General features: G+C 38.6%; 2 protein-coding genes across 2 annotated transcripts; both read left to right on the forward strand.

Moving 5' to 3' along the window:
* The first annotated feature begins 13950 nt into the window (after window positions 1–13950).
* On the forward strand, window positions 13951–14316 carry LOC110902162 (neural Wiskott-Aldrich syndrome protein-like). Its single transcript, XM_022148885.1, has one exon. It carries the CDS (start codon window positions 13951–13953, stop codon window positions 14314–14316), a length of 366 nt encoding a protein of 121 aa, XP_022004577.1.
* An 806-nt stretch (window positions 14317–15122) lies between these two features.
* LOC110900044 lies at window positions 15123–17900 on the forward strand. Its single transcript, XM_022146949.2, has 4 exons — window positions 15123–15281; window positions 15357–15829; window positions 16272–16322; window positions 16731–17900. The coding sequence occupies exons 1-4, from the start codon at window positions 15212–15214 to the stop codon at window positions 17175–17177; spliced, it is 1041 nt and encodes a 346-aa protein (XP_022002641.1). The 5' UTR covers window positions 15123–15211; the 3' UTR covers window positions 17178–17900.
* The last annotated feature ends 4241 nt before the right edge of the window (window positions 17901–22141 follow it).

Below are 22141 nucleotides of genomic sequence, written 5' to 3' on the forward strand. Positions count from 1 at the left end.
TTGAAGACTACAACAGGTGGGCGACAAGATTTGAGAAATGGATTAAAGCGTTTGCGTATACAAGCTGGAAGAGCTTAAAGAATGGTTTCAAAATAACAATAGTTGATTGTGAAAATATGACAGAAAATGATGATATAGAGAGTTTTGTTGCTGAACAAAAATGCATAGCTTTGATTCATCAGTCCGTAAGAGTTGATATAATTTCGTTAATCGAATATGTAAATTCGAATGATCTTAGGGAGAAATTGAGGGTAAAGTGTGTGGGCAGTGCTGAAATAGTAAAGAACAAAAAGAAGCTGTTACGAAAAGAATTTGATCTGTTTGGATGTTTGAAAGGTGAATCTGTTTCCAAGATGATTGAAAGATTCAGGCATTTGAAATTGGAGCTGGCAAGACATGGAATCATTTATTCTCAAGAAGAGTTGGTTGACAAGTTATTTGATTCACTTCCTAATGATCAAGATTGGCAATACTTTGCCCTGATGCTGAAAAATACAATCAAATCAGAACTGATAGTGGATCTGCTCATTGAAAGACTGGAAAGCCATGAGTTAGAGATCAAGAAATCCAGCAAAGTCAACAACTCGTCTTATCAGCAGAATGTGGAGCTGTATTACAGAGGTAGTTTGATACCGAAGAGTGTCTCTCCAAAAACAGCATTTTCTGCAGAGAGCTCAAACACTGTAAATCAAGAAACTCCTAGCAGTGGATATTATTGTGGTTCATCGTCAAATACTGCAAATCAATCTGCTCAAAAGAATGTGTTTCAATGTAACATTGCGGTGGATCTAAAGAATGGTCAAAACTTCAGTGAAGAATCCGCAAAACAGCAGATGGTATTCTTAGCTTCTGTTCTAGAATCGTATGAGAGTCTCGTGGCGGGCAAGATTGGAAACACTAACCTGACAAAGGAGGATTATGACCAGATCGATCCGGAAGAGATTGAACTGATCGACATCAGGTGATGTATGGCCAGTGCAGTCCGAAGAGCTCAACGTTTCATGGAGATTACTGGAAGACATTCAATTGGAGGGCTGTCTACAAAACTTGGCTTTGATAAGTCAAAGGTGACATGTTTCAGATGTAAACAAAAAGGTCACTTCAAATGTGAATGCAGAAACGCACCCGCTGATGATACTGCAAATCCATTTCGTGAAGATTACTACAAGAGAGCAATTTATCATCAGAACAAGTCAGAACCGCCCAGAATGAAGCAGCTTGAAGATAACCCCAAAGAGAAATCCAGAGCACTTGCTGTCATTCATGATGATGAAGGTTTTGACTGGAGTGAACTGCTACATGAGGAAGACGCAGTAGGTTATGCGTTTGCAGCAGCAAAGATTGTTCCTTTTAAGGATAACAGAACTGAAGAAGAAAAGTATGTCAACAGAAAGATGAAAGCTCAAAACAGGTTGATCAAAATATCAGCTACATTCAGTGAAGCGAAGAGAGCGAAGAGATGGGATGCGGACAGAGAATGTTATCTTGATCCATACGGAAATATTGCTGTTGATTCAACTACCATTAGTCTTGATGCTCTTATTCAGCAGATTGCTGAAGATGAAGAAGGATGGCAAAGATTATGGTGGGGAGGAGGAGAAGTTGATGAGAAAGAGAAAGAGAAAGAAAAAGAGCAGCAGACAAAGAAGATTGATGACGGGATCATTGATACGTCACAAGAGCTGACTGCTGAGAATTGAAGAAGATGGCTGATAAGGTTCTGGCTGCAAAAGAACTAGAGGTAGTTTCTGGTTCCGGTACTGAGTCCAAAAACAAGGTCAGTCAGAATGAAGAGTTCAAAGAGACAGGTAAGAAAGTCAAAACAGAAAGTGACTGCAAAAACTGCATGAATGATTGCAAGGTTTGTGGTACACTTTCTTACCTCAACATTAAAAAGGTTGAAAAGGGTCAGAGATGTTGAGGATCAGATCTTGAACCGGGATAAACTGTTAAAGGCTTCAAATGAACGAATTAAAGAATTAACCGGTAAAATTGAAAATGATAAAAGTGACTTAGAAAGAATTAAGAAAGAAAACGAAAAGTTAATTCTTGAAAATCGTCAAATTTCTGAAAATTTTGAGAAGCTAAAACGAACGGTTAAAGATTCTGATGAGAGAAACAGTAAGACATACAAAGAAAATGTGCAGTTGTCAGGAGTACTTCGTGTGAAAGAAGAGTTAATCAACTAACAACTGGATGAAATTGCAAAGTTGAAACTTCAATTTCAAGAAGCTAAAATTGAGAATGAACGCATCCAGTTGAAACTGAGCAGTTACAACTCCGCAAGCTTTGTTCTTCAACACATAGTTCCTAAACCAATTGGGAAGAACAAAGCAGGCGAAGATGTCTATTCAGATGGAACAGGGGCTGGTTTTCATCAAGTTCCACCACCAGTTCTAAACAATTTTTCAAAGAAAAAGTCAGGGTTGGTTAATGACGATGAAGATGTAAATGAAGTGAAACTTCCTGAATCAATTGATGTCACATTCAATTCGTCATCTGATGAAGATAGTGTCCAATCTGAAGTAGTTAAAAGTGTGGTTGAAAACGTTTTGAAAACTGAAAGTGACACTACTGAGGATGATGGATGTTTTCTTGATAAATACATTCCAAAATCTAAATCCAAAAACAACTTAAGTGAGGAACCGAATCTTGTGATGTACAAGATGGCGGGATCTGATAAGTTGTATTCGGATTGTGATTTTCCGATTGAGAATGTGAATGTTGGAAAACTGAGAAAAGTTTTCAAGTTGATTGAAATTGATTTGTCGGGAATTGAAGAGTTGAAACATGTTAAAAGAGAATTAAACTTTCAAAAAGATAAATCTTACTATAAGAAACCTGTTGTTCCACCACGTTTTTATAACAACAATCAAAACAGATGTTCGTGTGGTTATCAGGGTGGTAAGAATTATCAGAAAAGAAATGTTCAAAACAAAAGGTTTGTTGAGAAGAAAGTGTTTGTGAAAAGCTCGAGTTCTCATTCCGAGCAAGAGTCGGAAATCTATTCGAAGTCAAATCAAGAATTTTTTGAGGAAAAGGCCTCACAGCCTCAGACTAAAGGTTCAAGTCGGGTTGTTGATACTCGAACATGCTTCAAATGTAACCAAGTTGGACATATTGCACGAAAGTGTACCAACTTGAAGCCTAAGTCTGAAACTGTTGAGAAAAAGAAGGTTGCTAAAAAGGGTAAAGCTCCATTGGTTGTTGACAAAAAGGTTTTGAAAAATGACAACACAAAAATCAAAACTGAACCTGTAAAGAATGTGGTAACTAAAAATGACAAGTTTTACACACGGGTTGCATCACCTCAACAAACATGGAAGCCTAAAGTGGTTGAAAAGAAAACAAGTGCTCCAAAACCAAAGGTTTCAGAGTCGGAAAAACAATCGTCTTCTACCACACCGGTAAAGATGAATGTACTTTTGGATTATTATGAGAAACTTGAAAAACAAAATTCTAAGGTTTCTGGAAAGAAGGTTGTTCCAAAGACAGACCAATCATCTGGTCAACCTCAGAAAAATGATTTCTTTTTATACAAGAAGGTTGAGATTGGATCTGAAGAGAGTTTGAAAATGAATGACAAAAATTTTCCGCCACTATACACTACAAAAACTCACATTAACATCAAGTTGCCTGAGTCGAAGGAGGCTTGGGTGGCTTCCAAATCTAACTAAGTGTTTATGATCTGTGCAGGAGCTTCCAATATCCGTTTCACGTTGGATTATGGATAGTGGAGCTTCTCGGCACATGACAGGGAAGAAGACCTTGCTGTACGACGTTAGAGGGTTTAATGGAGGTTATGCGGGATTTGCAGGCAATCAAGGTGGTAGGAGTATCAGTGAAGGAACTTTATCGAATTGGATTGTCACGTTTGAAAGAGTTAACTACATCGCTGAGCTTGAGAGTAATCTTCTGAGCATATCTCAAATCTATGACAGAATGTACACAACACACTTCACAGACAAAGAATGTTTGATCTTGAAACCAGGATTTGTTATTCCCGAAGAATGGATTATCATGAGAGCGCCAAGAGTGAATGATCTGTACGTGTTGGACATGAGCGTAGCTACTACAACCACGGGCCAGGCTTACTGTTTTATGTCAAGAGCAACCGAGAAAGAATCGAAGTTGTGGCATCGAAAGATGGGCCACATTCACCTACGAAAAATGAATCACCTGGTGCATAATGATTTAGTTACTGGTGTTCATGTGAAAGGTTTTCATCTTGAGGGGGAGTGCATTAGCTGCATCAAAGGAAAGCAAAAGAAGAAGTCACACCCTAAAAAGAAAGTCAATTCAGTCTCAAGACCTCTAGAGAGACTTCACATGGATTTGTTTGGTCCTGTGAATGTCAAAAGTATTACAGGAGATCTTTACTGTCTTGTGGTTACTGATGACTACTCAAGATTCTCGTGGGTATCATTCTTGAAGTCGAAAGATGAGACGTTTAAAAGATTGATGGCGTTGTTCAGAAAAATTGAAAATTTGTACCAGACACGAATAAGAAGAATCAGGAGCGATAATGGTACTGAATTCAAGAACAACAAGATGGAAGAATTTTGTGAAGAAAGAGGTATATTGCAAGAGTTTGGTGCTCCGTACACTCCACAACAGAATGGAGTAGCAGAACGTAAAAATAGGACACTAATCGAAACGGCTAGAACAATGCTTGCTGATTCAAAGCTACCTATAAATTTTTGGGCAGAAGCTATTGCAGCCGCTTGCTATACTCTCAACAGAGTTCTCACTGTCAAGAAATTCAATAAAACGTGCTTTGAGTTGATCAATAACCGTAAACCAAATCTGAAGTATCTTGAACCGTTTGGGTCACCCTGTACTGTTCTAGAGCCTTTTGGAAAGTTTGGTCCGAAAACTATTGAGGGAATATTCGCTGGTTACTCAAGTCCATTACGACGAGTTTTCGTTCCAAGTCTGAAGCGGATTATTCAAGCTCATAACGTTGAATGTCAAAGTCATACAATGCCACCGCAGAATCCTGGGGATTCATGGCGTTTTAATTACGACACTTTGTGGGATTCGTTTGACATGATGGAAGAACCAGAAGAAGAAACGAAGTTCTTTGATGAGTTGGATATTCTGAGAGAGTATGAGTCATCACAGGAAAGGTTTCCAGCTGAGTATTCTAGGCGACCACGGCAAACTTCGAATGATGATGAAGCCGGTCCAAGTAATGCTGGTGAACATGATGATACTCAACAGTCTCCAGAACAACAAATTGCTCCTGATAATCATACGGAAGTCAACAATAATCAAACATCTGATGATAGACCAATATTCGATCATGGTGATTCAGATTCTGAGGGGGAGCAAATCCGGATTTCAAGTTAAACAAACCCAGTCAGTGAACACGATGCAAATCAAAATGTTACAAATTTGGAAGGTGAAGTAGATGTTCCAGGCGAAGTGATGCCCAGAACTCTTTCATACCATCCAGAGGAGTTGATCATTAGAGAATTACAATCAGGCGTTCACACTAGATGTCAAATTGACCAAGGGCTTACTTGTTTTTATTCTACAGTTGCTTCTTTACAAACTGAGTTTTCACTAAGTTGTTTTATTTCGCAGATCGAACCGCAAACATACAAAGAGGCGCTAACTGAAGATTCTTGGGTCAATGCTATGCAAGAAGAGTTAAGTCAATTTGATGGTGATTTCGGGCGTCTTAACTTGGTCCGGACAGATTATGCTTAGTTGCTTGAAGCGAGCAGTTAAAGCAGCATTGTCACCATCCCTCTGCTTGATATGCCAGAATTCGTTCTCCAACTTTTGGCGCTCGTGGGGAGGGCAGAACTCTTGCATCATAACGTCCTTCAACTCATCCCATGTCAAACCGTAAGCTGCATCGTTTCCGTGTTTGTTTCTCTCGGCCGTCCACCAATCTAGAGCTCGGGATTGGAAGACGCCGGTGGCGTTAAGAGTGCGGAGTTCATCAGGACCACCACTCTGGCACAGGGTGACTTCGATCGAATCAAACCATTGAAACATGGCCGTAGGCCCATATTCGCCGGTAAGTTCTTTCGGGCCGCAGGCTTTGAACTGCTTGAATCTAAAAACAGACTTTGGCGAATCAGTCCTGGACTCTTCAGAAGACTTGCTGATGTTTTCATTCAGCTCACTAACAATCTGGGGGATAACTTTCGCCATTTGCTAGGCGACGAGGGCGGCGATGCGTTTGTTATCGTGATTGCGGTGAGCTATTCAGGAAGAGCGCATTCCAGATGACGACATTGTCTGCAACAGACATCACCATAGGACTTAATCACTATACGACTAACCCTAACATAGTCTAGCGAATTCACCAAAAGTTGTTTTACATATAAAGCTCAGGAACACATATAGTCACGTAAACACATAATCACATAAGCATACAGAACACATAAGCACGTAGGGGCACGTAAGCACGTAAAGCACAGAAGCACAAGAGGCAGTCAAAATACAGAAACCTATCATTCAAGTCCGTGCGCGTTCGAGAATAGCGATTGCGATTAGCGAGTGCACAGCGAGTTGCATATCATGTATTTATCCTCCAGTAGTAACGATTTGTTAGCATATTGAGATACATGTGCAGTGCGATTCGTGTGTGTCGATCAAAGCGAGGAGCGAAAAGCGAATACATTACCAAAATCGAAGCACATAAACAGATAAAATCACGTAATCACATAAAAAATTCCACATAAAACGAATAATATCGGAGTCAGCAACTGCGGGCTCAGAATCGAAACACATAAAATCAGCGATTGCGAGCTTGAAATCGAAAATAGATTGTCTAAGGTTTGATAGACATCGACAACCCAAAGCGGTTCGACTATTCACAAGGACCTTTGGTACACACTTTGACTTTCGGGACTGTGCTCTCGCCTCGATTTTGGGAGATCGGCACGCATCTTTCCAGTTCAGTGTGACTTCAAGTTGTTGGAGTCCGTCGAGACTGTGGTGAGAGTTTTATAAAACTAAAATGAGAATCGGAACAAGACGTTAAGTTTCGGGTTTCACCCATATCTTAACAACTTTGTTCCTGTTTTGATAAAATGTAGAAGGAAATATGCGTTAAAGTACGGATTTCACTCCTGATTCAACACAGATTCTCCTGTTGGCGGGTCGAACAAGCAATTCAGTCGAGAGTTTGCGGTTTTCACACCTATTCTTGACCCAATCACTTGTTCGTTTTCGAAAATAGTGTGCAATGATTGTGTAGTGTTCAGCGAGAATAGCGAGGTATAGCAAGTAAGCTCGTACAAAACCGCTACAGGGTACGCACAAGTCGGTCTTTTGGTACTTAGACTATAGACTAGGTCGTTTCTAAGACATCGACCCGGACTAGGTCGAGAATCGCCTAATTCCCTATAGTTATGGCTCTGATACCAATCTGTCACACCCCAACCGATGGCGAAAACATCGGGGCGCGACACTGAGCGAAACAGATTGTCCAGGAGAATCCATAACAACTATTAGTTATAATATATTAAAGGTTCATGTCCCATACCACAAACATATAAAATAAAAACAGTTATTACAGACATTGTTCTCAAAGACAAATTATCCATTCCGACAACTCAGATCTCATTAAATTGTTTGTTTCTGAGACTCCATCCTAACTTGATTCCCACATAGCAGCAAAACATCCTAAGCATTCAAGCACCTGTCACATATGTTAAAATAAAGTCAATACATATAGTGTAAAGGTGAGCATACAAGTTTAATAGATATAGTAGAGTTCGAAATCGTTTACGCATAACCAGCATGAAACATGTATAAAGTGAAGGTAAGTAGGTTATCGACAGAGAAATATGCACAGACATGACTGCGAGTTGTAGAATGCGCAACACATATCCCCACTGGGACTCGTGAAGTAAAGCCCTTCACAACCCCTATCCACGACAGGTGCTGAGTCCAAACTATAAAACTATCGTTGCTAAGGTGTCAGGCAACAATCATTGTGTTAACATAACATACAAGTATTCATCGAATAACACGTAGCATGCAATAACGGTTAGTGTATAAATAGTGTTTGCGTTGTGTGTAGATTGTGATTTAGAATAAGTAACGTATGTAACACCCAAAAGTGCGTAAAGCAAAAAGGGATCGAGTATACTCACAGATTATGCTTAACAAGTAAACACTATCTTGGATTGAAGGGAGCGCTGAGAGAGATTAGTCTGAACAGTAACGATAGCATAAACGATAAGCGGCGCATAAAACGGTGCAAGAGTGATAAGTGTCAGATGGTAATCCGATCGGATGGTAATCCGATCGGATGGCAATCCGATTGGATGGCCAGTCAATCGGATGTCAATCCGTTCGGATGGTCATCTGATCGGATGGCCATTCGATTGGATTGACACCTCGTCTGGTGAGGATGTGTTTGTGTATGATGGTTTGCCTTTTGAAGTTTTCGTTGTAGTATTTTGAAAACAGAGAAGTATCTCTACCCTTTAGGTTGATCGATCAAACGACGGTTCGATCGGGCGACGATCCGTTCGGCGAGGTATTTTTCAGAGAACAAGTTCACAGCAGTGTTGACACTCGATCAGATGGTCTACTGATCGGGTGGCAATCCGTTAGAACTGACTATGCATTGAACATGTTGAAAATTGTTTAAGTGTTGAAGTCCCAACGTCACATGGTCGGATGGTCGTTCGATCGGACGGCAATCCGATCAGACGGCAATCCGTTCAACGTTCAGATCTTTGATAGGTTGAAACAAAAGTTTAAGTGTGGAACCAAGTGTAAGCCGATCGGATGACAATCCGATCGGACGACAATCCGTCCCAGCGGCCTGATCGTCTTGACACTTGATTGTTTTGAAAGTTTTGCAGTTTTGATTGAGACGGCGTGATAACGTGCCAAACAACAGAAATCTCGTCAAGACTCTAGTGATCCGATCGAACAGGAATCACCCTAGTCCGACCATTTAAATGTTCGAGACGGTGGTTCATGTTTAACCCGAAATCGGTTGTCTCTTAGATAGAATTCAGATCTTGAACCAACCCATCACTAAGAAGGAGCAGAAGATCATAACAAGCTCCGATTCTATCGTTTTGAGTGCATTGAGTGTAAAAGAGTTGAAAGAAAGTTGGAAAACCATCTTTCAATCCTTTTAACCATGGATATGTGTAGATCTATGCGAAAACATTGTTTAATCTTGTGGAAATCCTTCAGATCCGAGTTGTTCTTGGTGGAATGAAACCAATACTTGAAGTTCATAAGAACTCCATGATGAAATCACCCTAGAACACCTCAAATCCATTGATTTCACGCTCAAAAGTGGAGATTCAAAAGAGAGAATGATGAAGAAGTGTGTGTAGATCATAGAAGTACAAGATTTAGGTTGAAAACTTACAAGAATCGCGAGAAATCGAGAGAAAGAAGAGCTTGAGTGCGGCTGGTCGAGTAGAGGTGATGTGACAGGAGGGTATTTATAGGGTTTCCAAAAGAGGAAAGTGCCTAGAGTCGAGTGGGTCACCGATCGGATGACTGTCTGATTGGATGGCAACTCGATCGGATGGCAATCTGATCGGTTGGCCATCCGATCGAGTGGTCACTCGATCGAGTGGCTCCGACGTTTGAGTTTCGGCGTTTCGTTTCGTGCGTTGGGTTTTGCGATTCTTTTCGAGTGAGCGATGCGGTATATTAATAATAATAATAAACAAACAAATACTATATCTAGCATACAATCATCATAATTAAGTGGCGTTTAGCGTTTGCGATTCGATTGTGATAGAGTTGCGATTGCGTTTCGATTAATCACCACAACATAAACATAATTTAAACATGCACAAGTAACACATAAATAGCACAGACACGTAAAACAATATCCAGAAAGCATAATTCGAGTTGCGAATGCGGTTGCGATGTGTTAGGCGATAAATCGATAAAACATGCGATAAACATCGATTAAACCTCGATTATTAATATGTACTCCACATAATACAACTAATGCGATAGAATAAATAGATTATCTACAAGTCAAAGAAGTCAAAACAGGAGTTGAGCAAGGAGTGACAGATCGCAATTAGCAATCTTTTCTTCCTTTGACTTCAATCTTGACTTTGACTTTGACTTTAATTTTCGAAACACGGGGTGTTACACACACCTCTTTCTTCTCTCTAAATCTCAGCAGCCCTAAACCCTATAAGAACACCATTTTTTCACTTCATAAACACCCTAAATTAAGCTATTCTAAGTTATTACAAGATCACCTAAGGAGCTTGCAACATGGAGCATCATTAAAGCCTTCTTTGGAGCTTAATTGTCTTCTTAATCTTCTTCTAATCTTGTGTAAACTTGTAAGCCAATCTTTTAACATTTTTAAGCACATTATTATGTGTAGATTAAGGAAGTACATGTTAATCATCTTGAATTTAAAGAAAAATCAAATTAAAACCCTATTCTCACTTTAATAATCTACTAAATATAACTTATTATGTGTAGAATATATGTATTAGTGTTAACTAGTTAGCATGATTATCTTGATTATGTTAAAGTAAGTTGTTTAAGTATGTGATTTGTGATGATCTAGTTGTTTATTTAGTGTAGTACCTTACATGGTTGATGATCTTACTATAATAAGCTTAAAAATGTGATTTAAACAAGTATATGTTTAAATCAATGTTTTCAGAAATAAGTGATATCTATATATTGGTTAGAGTAAAATGCAATTTTACCCCCTGGGGTTTAGGCTATTAGGCAATCTGACCCCCTTTAACGAAATAATTGCAATTTTACCCCCCAACGTTGATGTTCTGTCGCAATTTTACCCCCTGCCGTCAGTCAACAGTTATTTGACTGTTATAGGTAGGGGTATTTTAGTAATCTTACCCCATATTTATTATCATTATTTATAAAATCAAATTATCATCATCATCTTCAAATAACCCAGATCCATCATCATCTTCAAATAACCTCACAACATACACCAGAATTCAAGATTCATATTTCATATTTCCCTAAATAAACTCACAGATCCATATTCCATATTCAATTTTCCCCAAAATTCAAGATCCATACACTAGAATTCATCATCTTCATCTAGCTCCGCCTTCCTGTTCACCGGCAACCGCACACCCACAACACCTCATGCTCCCCCTTACACCACTCCCACCCGGTTTCGTCTCCGGTGAGACTCTCAGTGGCAGCAGAGAACAACAGCAGCAACAACGCCGCCACCACAGCGGCAATGGCGGCGACCAGACGGAGAAACGACACAGAGAGAAAGAAAGAGTGAGCTGGTGGTGACGACCGACGGTGACAAACCAGTGAAAATGTTTGAAAGCTTCGAACTGTTTCAGTGAAAATGTATGATTTTCGGTCGAATTTCTGAACTTTTCAATTAATCTCAACTTCCTTTGAATTTGTTTGAGATATATATTGAAAGTGATCTGAGCTTATTCCTGTAGTTTGTAAATTGAACAAGAAAATGCAGATTTAAGTTTGGATTTGAATAGATTCAATAGTAATTGCATATTATCGATTATGATTTCATGATTCAAATCTGACTTATAGACGTATTCAAATATAACTTCGAGATCAGATATGATTCTGTACAAGAGAACCGGTTAAGATTTGAGTTGCACTTTGGTATACATCGAAAAGAGAACTTAAAAATTGCAAATCTAATTTGATATTCAAGTTGAGTTGGTGTATTTTGAGTCCAAGATCAATATGTGCAACTCTGGGTTATTAGCTTTAGGATATTGAAACATGTATTCAAGTGAAGATATTCCAATGCGAGTACTAATTCAGCCGCATAATACCTGAGATAATGAATTTGTTTCAATTACATGAACTAATCGACTGTAATGAATTTGCAGTTTACCTGATGACGTCATCGGAGAATATCTTCTCCGTCTGTTTGTTACGGAGATAGTTGAGATCTCTGTGATTTTCCTTTGAAAGTATGAAATGAAAATTGTTAGTTTGTTTTGGTTCATCTTGTGCTTCATTTCGTAGTCTAAGTGGAAGAGTTGATAATTTGGTTAGTAATTTGAGATTCCTTGTTATAACTATGGGGTTGTGAATCGGTGGGGTTGGTGGTGGTTGTGGTGGTGAATGACGGTGGCAGTGGTGGTATCCGGTGGTGATTATTGTGGTGGATGAGAGAGAGACAGGAGAGAGATGGTTGTTTGAGTTCTTAATGAACCAGGGGGTAATATTACAGAGTAGAACAAAACATAGGGGGTAATATGAAAGGGCATTATAGTCATTTCACATTCCAGTTAACAGATCTGTTAACTTATTTGACGACAGGGGGTAATATTACGACATAACAACAATGTTGGGGGGTAAAATTGCAATTATTTCGTTAGAGGGGGTCAGAGTGCCAATTGGCTTAATATTAATATTAAAAGAAATATTAAACAAATATAAATAAAATAAGTGATATCTATATATTGGTTATTAATTAATATTAATATTAAAAGAAATATTAAACAAATATAAATAAAATTTATGAGTTTGAAGGAGAGAATGTCATGTGACATTATTTGGAGTCTTTTATTATAAGATAGATTAGATTAGATACTCATAGACACTTGTTTGTTAATTTATATTTGTTTTTTAATTTAGAAACTCATAACATTTTTTATAAAGAAAAAAACCACGTTGAAATATTCCATCTAGTCTTTATTTAGTGAAATATGTTATTTCATCGATTTTTTTGTGACCCATTTTAAGTGACTCGTACTGTGTCCACCCTCCAAAAAACTTATGTATCAATCATTGGTGACCGCCATAATAGACGAAACAAAAAGGTGCTACAAAAAACCATGTTGAAATATTCCATCTAGTCTTTATTTAGTGAAATATGTTATTTCATCGATTTTTTTTGTGACCCATTTTAAGCGACTCGTACTGTGCCCACCCTTCAAAAAACTTATGTATCAATCACTGGTGACCGCCATAATCAGACAGAACAAAAAGGTGCTACAAAAAAACCATGTTGAAATATTCCATCTAGTCTTTATTTAGTGAAATATGTTATTTCATCGATTTTTTTGTGACCCATTTTAAGTGACTCGTACTGTGCCCGTCCTCCAAAAAACTTATAGATCAATCACCGGTGATCGCCATAAACAGACGGAAAAAAAAGGTGCTACAAAAAAAACCATGTTGAAATATTCCATCTAGTCATTATTTAGTGAAATATGTTATTTCATCGATTTTTTGGACCCATTTTAAGTGATTCGTACCGTGCCCACCCTCCAAAAAACTTATGTATCAATCATTGGTGACCGCCATAAACAGACAGAACAAAAAGGTGCTACAAAAAAAACCATGTTGAAATATTCCATCTAGTCTTTATTTAGTGAAATATGTTATTTCATCGATTTTTTTGTGACCCATTTTAAGTGACTCGTATTGTGCCCACCCTCTAAAAAACTTATGTACTAATCACTAGTGACCGCCATAAACAGATGGAACAAAAAGATCCATAAACAGATGGAACAAAAAGGTGCTATAAAAGTCGCTTGAAATCAAATGAGAGGCGAAGGATTTAGAAGCATGATTATGAACGAAATCACAGTTTAAGCAGATCATGGATTCATGATAACTTGAAATTTAGGTAGTGTTTGTTATGCAGGAAAGAGAGACTGAATGAAATGAACCATTACGAGGGAATAAAGAAAATGGTGTTTGGTTGGTCAATGTAATGGAGTCACCGAAATGAACCATTACGAGGGAATAAAGAAAATGGTGTTTGGTTGGTCAATGTAATGGAGTCACCTGTTACATAAGACATTTCATACCCTTAAAATCAGTCCATCTGCCCCCCCATGTTTTTTTTTCATTCCATCCCCACTTACACTCTTCATTAACAATACCACAACCTAAAAAAATCGCCACCACCCACCACCGACGCCCACCGCCGTCGCCACTCACCAGTTGTCGCGACACGTAACCCACCACCGCCACCACCCGCTGCCGCCTATGCCACCACCACCCCGACGACCACAATCGCCGCCATCAACCACCACCGACACTCGTCACCGCCACCACCACCACCGCCGGGGACCATCCATCACCGAGGCCCGCCGCCCGCCGCCGCCACCACCAACCACCGTCGCCGCCGCCACCATTGCCGCCACACCACCCCACCACCAACGCCCACCGTCACGACCACCCACCGGTCGCCACAACCCGCCACCGCCGCCACCAACCACCACCGCCGCCGTTACTCACCTGCCACCGCCACCACCCACCACTGCCATAGACCATCATCGCCACCCATCGCAACCACCGCCAACACCGCCATCAGCTATCACCACCCGCCACCTACCAAACAATATACGGTAATAATTTATTCGATTCTCACATGTAACCAAACAAAACATGGAATGATAATAATCTACTCCATTCCCTCGTCAATCTTATTACCATGTCCATTCCATTAACCCATACCAAACAAACACTTAATGTCGATGGTTTCGGTATTGGAACTACTGTAAGATTAAATATTTTATTTATATATTTAATCTAGTAGCCATCATTATCATTTATATAATACGGATCAAAATATATTAAAACCCATAATAAATTAGTTGGTAATTGTTGATGGGCCAGATTACCCTAATTAACTAATTGGGTTTCCCCTTGGGTGTATATAAGGAGATTACTAGAGAGGGATTAGGGTTAGACCCTCATAACATCACACTAAAATCGCCCCTCCTCTCTCTCCATTACTACGAGTTCTTCAACCCTAAAGAACTCAGTACTACCATCAAGAAGATACATCCTAAAGGGGAACCAGACCAATCTGACGAACATGACGTCTACTTTCCTCTCAGGTGTGGTGACTACTAATCAGATACACACCTCTTATTTTATTGTTTATGATTGAATTTACATCATTAGAGTTTATGTTTTACCCTTCTTCTTGTGATATAATCAACAACTACATTACCGTTGGTTTCAAGATGAAGGATTCACTTTCCACATATTCAGATTTTTAAAATCTCCCCTAACGTCTAAGCACTTATACAAAATAAACCCTATGATTCATAAACTCTTTTTAATCCAATTATCTTTTTTTTTTTCTTTCGATACACCAATATAATTAAACGATACTATTTATGTTGTCATTTAATTCATTCACCTAAATCGGACATAGCAAATTCAATATTTCTGTATATTAGGGTTTCCAAAATTCTGTATATTACAACTTCTTCTGAACACCCATTCGAATTCGAAGATGGGGGAGTACTGGCCAGAAATCTATCCTCAGAGAAAGGCTTTTTGTCGCCATGGTAGTCGTGGACCCGGTAAGAAATTGTTGTTTACTTGTATTTGTATTTGTAATCTGATTCTGATTATAAAGGATTTGAATAATTAAACAGATCCGGTGAACAATAAGATACTGTCTGCGTTTCGAAACGTAAAATCATTTCCTTTAGAGAGGATAATCATGCAGTTTTGGCGACTAGTGAAAACCTCTAGCGGCACTAGACTTTTATGTAATTTTAACCCTTATGCCTATTCGTGTTCAAACCATCGTCTCCGGAAATATAGGTCGTCTTGTTGCCAGTATTCCTATGCTCTTAGTGATCGGGTTGTAGTAGATGACGACGCTACGATCATATACGGTGCGCCACCATCCACTGCAATCCTGAACCAATTTCCAGAGGTGGTTCTGGATCTTAGGGCTCACCGGGGGACTCCTTTGGTGGATCTTGCTTTGGAATGTGAGCTAACTTGTTTTATGATGCTGCCTGCGTTTTCTTTTACTCACTGCGTTGGTGTCATTGAAGTTTATGTTAGATATCCTTGTCATCTTCTACAAATTTACCAAGAGTTGCAACGTGAACTACTGGTAGGTGCATGTGTTACTTAGTTAAGTTACCTGCATGATTCTTAGAGCACCTCTAGCGGGGCGCTATATGCCCCAAAAAGCCAAACATAGCGCCCAATGGCGCCCTCTACACCGCGACGAGGGGCTTTATCAGACAAAAAAAGATGGCAGAGCCATCACCTTCGCGGCGCTATGGGGGTTGTTTTCAAAAAATGGACCAATAAAAAATAGTTAGTGTTTTTTTAATTAATTAATAAAATTGAAAATTAATATTTAGGTAATGGTTGGTAGGGGCTTTATAACTACGAACTCTAGTGATATAACGCCCCATAAACCCCCTGTGTGATGTGGCACGACACGTGTCGCATAACGCCCACAAAGGGGCTTTATGACTACGGATGGCCTTACAATTATATATCGTTGATAAAATGTTTTATGTTACTTGTGTTTTGTTTGTTTGCAGAGGGAGGGTTTGTATATCGTTCCTCCACTACGACTTTTGATGCCTTGCGAGGTAATTATTAAGAGCATTCACATTGGAGCCTTCACCTCCATCTATATAAAAACACATCTTTCTTTAGATTTTGGTACTTTTTCTAAAACATCTCACATCCAACTCTCTATCTCTATCTATCATCTACTCAGAAAAACTTATTTTATTATTTTTTTCTCTTTCCTACGCACTCACAATTACAATATAGAGGGTTGATTATGACCCTCTAAATATAGAGTTGTAATTTATTTAAATTTTTCTCTATTTTAGATATTCCAAAGTGATAGTGTTTTTGTTAAGTTTCCTCTATATAATATAGAATAGAGGCTCCAATGTGAATGCTCTAAATAAATAATGTTTCTAGCCGGGTAGAACAGTATGACTGACTATGTATGATTTCTCATTTAATACTTTTCTCTCTTTAAACAGGCTACTACCGGGGATTTCCTACTTGCCGTGAGAGAAATTGAAAAGGCATTACAAGTGGCTGTTGAATCACATGCTATAACTCTTGGTCAAGTCTGGGTCACTTATGAGAATTCTCATCGTAAGAAGAGACGGGCGTTATTAGGCAAACTTAGATCTTATTGTGTTGCTAGTCCCCATGGCAATGATCACATGTTTTTTCTTAAGTGTTTCTATCAACAGCTTTTTGTTCTTCCTTTGGAAAAGGCGGAGCGCGGTCTAGTTGCGAGGACACTTGAAACTCGTCAGGCACACCTGTGCAGAAACATCTTTAAGTTTAATGATAACAAGGGGGTCTTGGCGGTACTCTCTGCCGGTGCAAAATGTACTTCTTTTGCTATATGCTTGAAGAGCTCTCACATGGGAGAGTGTGACTACGTGTTTGAGTTTTTTTTGGCCCCTAAGTCCTAACCCCTTGCCCTTGATGGAGGCTTTGATACTGACACTAAGGGAGTATTTGCCAAGTTTCAGGTATGCTGCTTCTGGGGCACAACTTGGTGATGAATTACTTGTTGTAGATGTTGAGAATTCTTCTTCTGGGAGTGGGAGCAACCCAGCCAAGATTTTCCCAAAAACCGAAGTATCCGAAACACCTAAAGCATTAGAAGAAACAAGGCCATTCGTGGGAATGAAGAGAAAGTTCACTGCAGATCAAAGTGAGTTGAATGAAGCATATCAATATCCCTTGACCAACGTTGACGATCCAAAAGGTGAGGATGACGAAGACGATGATCTAGTCATTCTAGCAGTTTATAAAGTTGATCACAGTTTATTCTTTCTCCCAAGCTCAACTACATTTGAAAGATTAATGGAGAAAATTAACCTGGAGTTTGAGTTGAATCCATCTGGTACCTACAAGATCAAGTACCAAGTTCTTCCCGGAGAATGGTATAGTCTAACTGATGGCACATGCTTAAAGAGCTGCATTTCTTCGTATCGGACATCAAAGAACATTGATCACATTAAGTTATTGGTTCTACCAGTGGAGAAGTAATAGCTAATTTTCATATTATGGTATGGTATTAGTTAAAGAAAAAACTTATTATGTATTTTCATGTTTTTAAGACGATGTATGTATCCTGCATGATGATGGCAGAACTCAGAAGGTACCGAATCTAATCTAATTTCTCTTTTGTATCTTGTTTATTTTTAGTCGTATAAACGGGTTAGTTAGTTAGTTCAGTTTTGAGAAAAAAAGTGATGAAAATCTGACTGTTTGAAATTTTCAAATTAACCCAATATATTATTAAATAAATGATCTTTAAAAAGTACAGATGTAAAAGTGTAGCATTCTTTTCTCTAGGTTTCAACTCAAGAAAACATATTTTTTTTTAATTTACTTTGAACACTAAAACACAAAATTAATTAAATTAAATTATATATATTTATTAAAGTCGGGAGGGAACACAAACCCGAGTAGAAAACTAAGCCAAATTCCTTTGGGTTGGAAATAGGCCCAATACAACTAGAGAGATTTGGGCTGTAAACGAACCGAACAAACACGAACAAGACCATATTCGTGTTCGTTCGTTAAGGAAATTAACATGTTCATGAACTGTTCACGAACGCATACCGAACATAAGTTTATGTTCGTGTTCGTTCGTTAAGAAAATTCAGTTTCGTGTTCGTTCGTTAAGAAAATTCAGTTGTTCACGAACAGTTCGTGAACACTGGTCTCGAACACAAACGAACGCAAACGAGCATTGTAACACCCCAAATTTCGTATCTTAAAAAAAATTATTTTCGTGATGCTAAATAACAGAAAACACGGTAAATATAAAACGGTACCGTAATGTAATACCTCGTAAAATCATACCCAGTAAAATAAAGACACGTGTCATGTAATACAAACGTGTTGTAAAAACGGATCCAGATAAAGATGTATGATAGGATTTAAAAGCGTCAACATGTTAATTTATACCTCTGAGCGACCTATTAATAAATCCCGAACCTTAAAATGGTTAATAGACATCTAATATATGTAATAAAAATCTTGTTATCCATAATAAAAATCAATCAAAACTCATAAGTAAGAATCCTATGTGAGTTTTCGACAAAGAATTATGCATTTAAATTCCTTCAAAAGAATCCGAGACCAACACAAATGCATGGCATCTTCCTAAGGCATGCAAAGCCTGATTAGTGGTCCCAATCTGATCAAAATGGCCTAGGAATTGAGCACGACAAAGTTGCATGGTCCAAGCTTTAAAGTTTGCAAATTTTTGTCCTCAGACCATCGGATACGGACCGCAAGGGTCCAGACTTACGGTCCGCAAGGATCATATCTGGGCGCATCAGACCAGGTTCGGTTACGGACGGCAACCCCCTAGGCTTACAGTCCGTAAGAGATGGATACGGACCGCAAGACATTTTGCTTACGGTCCGTAAGACTGTCGCTGGCAGCAGAAGTGGACAGCTGCCTGTTCAGCTAGTTCCACCGCCTTACTTGAGTGGTATTCGAATTCTGAGGCTCCTGCAACTGGTTTTGGCATCATAGGGACACCTGGGATGATCTTGCAACACATGTAGACTAGTTTGGCATGATCTTGTGCATTTCGGTTCAATATATAAGAGAATGAAGTTACAACCATTCTATTCACTTCATTCAAACTCATTTCAACTGATCTCTGGAGCTCTCTGGACAACAACCAACTTCTCCTAGGATCCATAAGCATACTTAGGACTCTTATAAGTGTCCTTAATCCTTTTTAATTCAGTTTAGCTTAGTTGATTAGCTAAAAGTCAAACCATCGTAATTAAGGTTTGACTTCGAGATTAGTCCATAATTACCCAGTCAAATCTCGAATTAAAAATACCCATGAGTTGGTAATTATGTGGGTAACAAACCCTTAAAAGGGTACCCTCTGATTCCCACTCTAACTGGGTCAATTGTCGGGTCAAACTTGATCTTAAAAAGACAACAGAAAGCTTTATTTCTAATTAATGCATAATTAGTAATGTAGGATCCATGCAACCTATTTTATCATTAATATAACTTGGTAATTAATGTAAGAACATGTCTAAACATGTTCACCCCGACAATTTTCAGTTTAGGCCCGGTTCGGGACCGAAAGTCGCATAGTTTGACTTATACTTTGACTTTCAGTTTTGACCCGTTTAAGCCTAGTTTAGGGTTTCCTTAGAGCTTCTTTTGGACCTAGTTACATGTTAGTATAACCCTCTGTGATTATACGGCTTGGTTCATTAGTTGTCCAATTATTATGCAAGTTTCCGTTAATTGCCTAAATGTTGACTATTATGCCCTTTTCACCTTAAAATGTGATTTTTGAAAAAGTAAAAGAGTAGGAACCTTCACTACTAATTTATAAACTTGTACCAAAAATTTGATATCAGGTTGAGGTCTAAATTAAGAGTTATGCTCATTAGCGTAATGAGAAAGCTTTTTAATAATTAAATGGCATAATTAGCATATAGCCTATATAAACCCAATTTTTGATACCAAACATTATACCTACTGATATAAAATAACATTTTGGGATTTTTAAAGATTTTTATTTATTTTTAGGCTGAGCATAACTTGGAGTTCTAAGCTTATTTCGGTTATTACCGGTTTTGCCCTTTTGGGCTATAAAATGAGTTTTATAAATCCTTTTGATACCAAATCTTTTTCTACTGATCTAATATGATAAATAAATTATTTTGAGCCTTCTGGAATTATAAAAATATCAGCTTTCCTTTCGAAACTCGGAAATGGCTCCAAACCGCCTTTTTAAGCATTTTTAACGCATAGTATGTGTCAAAACCATTTTTAAAAATATACGGGTTAATGCCTCAGTAAATTTTTATATTCTAACAGTAGGCAAATGTTTTAAACTCAGATTTCCAGTTTTGACCTTTTAGGCTTATGTGAAATTACCAAAATGCCCATACGGTGCATAGTATGGTTATAATCAATAAATTTCACATATATATGATACCCTACTGTTATAACTTATTAAATTAAGTATAATTACTAAATAAATCAGACCTGTAACTCAGATTACTAATTGAACTCTTTTATAAAATGTTTTATATTACTTGTGTTTTGTTTGTCTGCAAAGGGAGGGTTTCAATATCGTTCCTCCACAACTACTTTTGCTGCCTTGCGACGTATGTTTCTAACCGGATAGAACAGTATGACTGACTATGTATGATTTCTCATTTAAATACTTTTCTCTCTTTAAACAGGCTACTACCGGGGATTTCCGACTTGTCGAGAGAGAAATTGAAAAGGCATTACAAGTGGTTGTTGAATCACATGTTATAACTCTTGGTCAAGTCTGGGTCACTTATGAGAATTCTCATCGTAAGAAGAGACGGGCGTTATTAGGCAAACTTAGATCTTATTGTGTTGCTAGTCCCTATGGCAATGATCACATGTCTTTTCTTAAGCGTTTCTATCAACAGCTTTTTGTTCTTCCTTTGGAAAAGGCGGAGCGCGGTCTAGTTGCGAGGACACTTGAAACTCGTCAGGCACACCTGTGTAGAAACATCTTTAAGTTTAGTGATAACAAGGGGGTCTTGGCGGTACTCTCAGCCGGTGCAAAATGTACTTCTTTTGCTATATGCTTGAAGAGTTCTCACATGGGAGAGTGTGACTACGTGTTTGAGTTTTTTTGGCCCCTAAGTCCTAACCCCTTGCCCTTGATGGAGGCTTTGATACTGACACTAAGGGAGTATTTGCCAAGTTTCAGGTATGCTGCTTCTGGGGCACAACTTGGTGATGAATTACTTGTTATAGATGTTGAGAATTCTTCTTCTGGGAGTGGGAGCAACCCTGCCGAACTGTCAGAAACACACAAAGCATTACAAGAAACAGGTAAGAAGAGAAAGTCCACTAAGAAGAGAAAGTCCACTAAGGGTCAAAGTGAGTTGACTGAAGCATATCTGTTGGTGCACTTGTGTCTGTACTTTGTCTGTATTCGGTCTGTATGTAAACGATGTCCAAAGTTGGTCTGTAAGTTGACCAAGTCAACTATCCTCCTAGTTAGACTTGGTCAATCTGTTTGTAATATGCTAGTCTGAATCGAAGGATAGCCTCGAAGGATACTGTCGATCCTTCGAGGTAATCGAAAGATATGCTTCGAATTGTTGGACCTCGAAGGATTATCCTTCGAGGTCATTGATGATCATTCGAACATGTTGTCATCGATAGATGATCCTTCGGACCATCTATCGGATCCTTCGACCAAGACCTGCTGTGTATGGGTATATATACCCATACAGTGTGTTGTATTTCAGAAGACACAAGGCAGACACCAAGAGAGAGCACATCCGAGAGATAGAGAGGATACTCTGCTGAAAACACACACACATACACTTTGAGAGTTTGCAAACTGATTGTAAACATTGTGCTTGTAACCGGAACCTTCATA

This window comes from Helianthus annuus, chromosome 4 (assembly GCF_002127325.2).
Source record: "Helianthus annuus cultivar XRQ/B chromosome 4, HanXRQr2.0-SUNRISE, whole genome shotgun sequence".
Taxonomy (NCBI): Eukaryota; Viridiplantae; Streptophyta; class Magnoliopsida; order Asterales; family Asteraceae; genus Helianthus; species Helianthus annuus.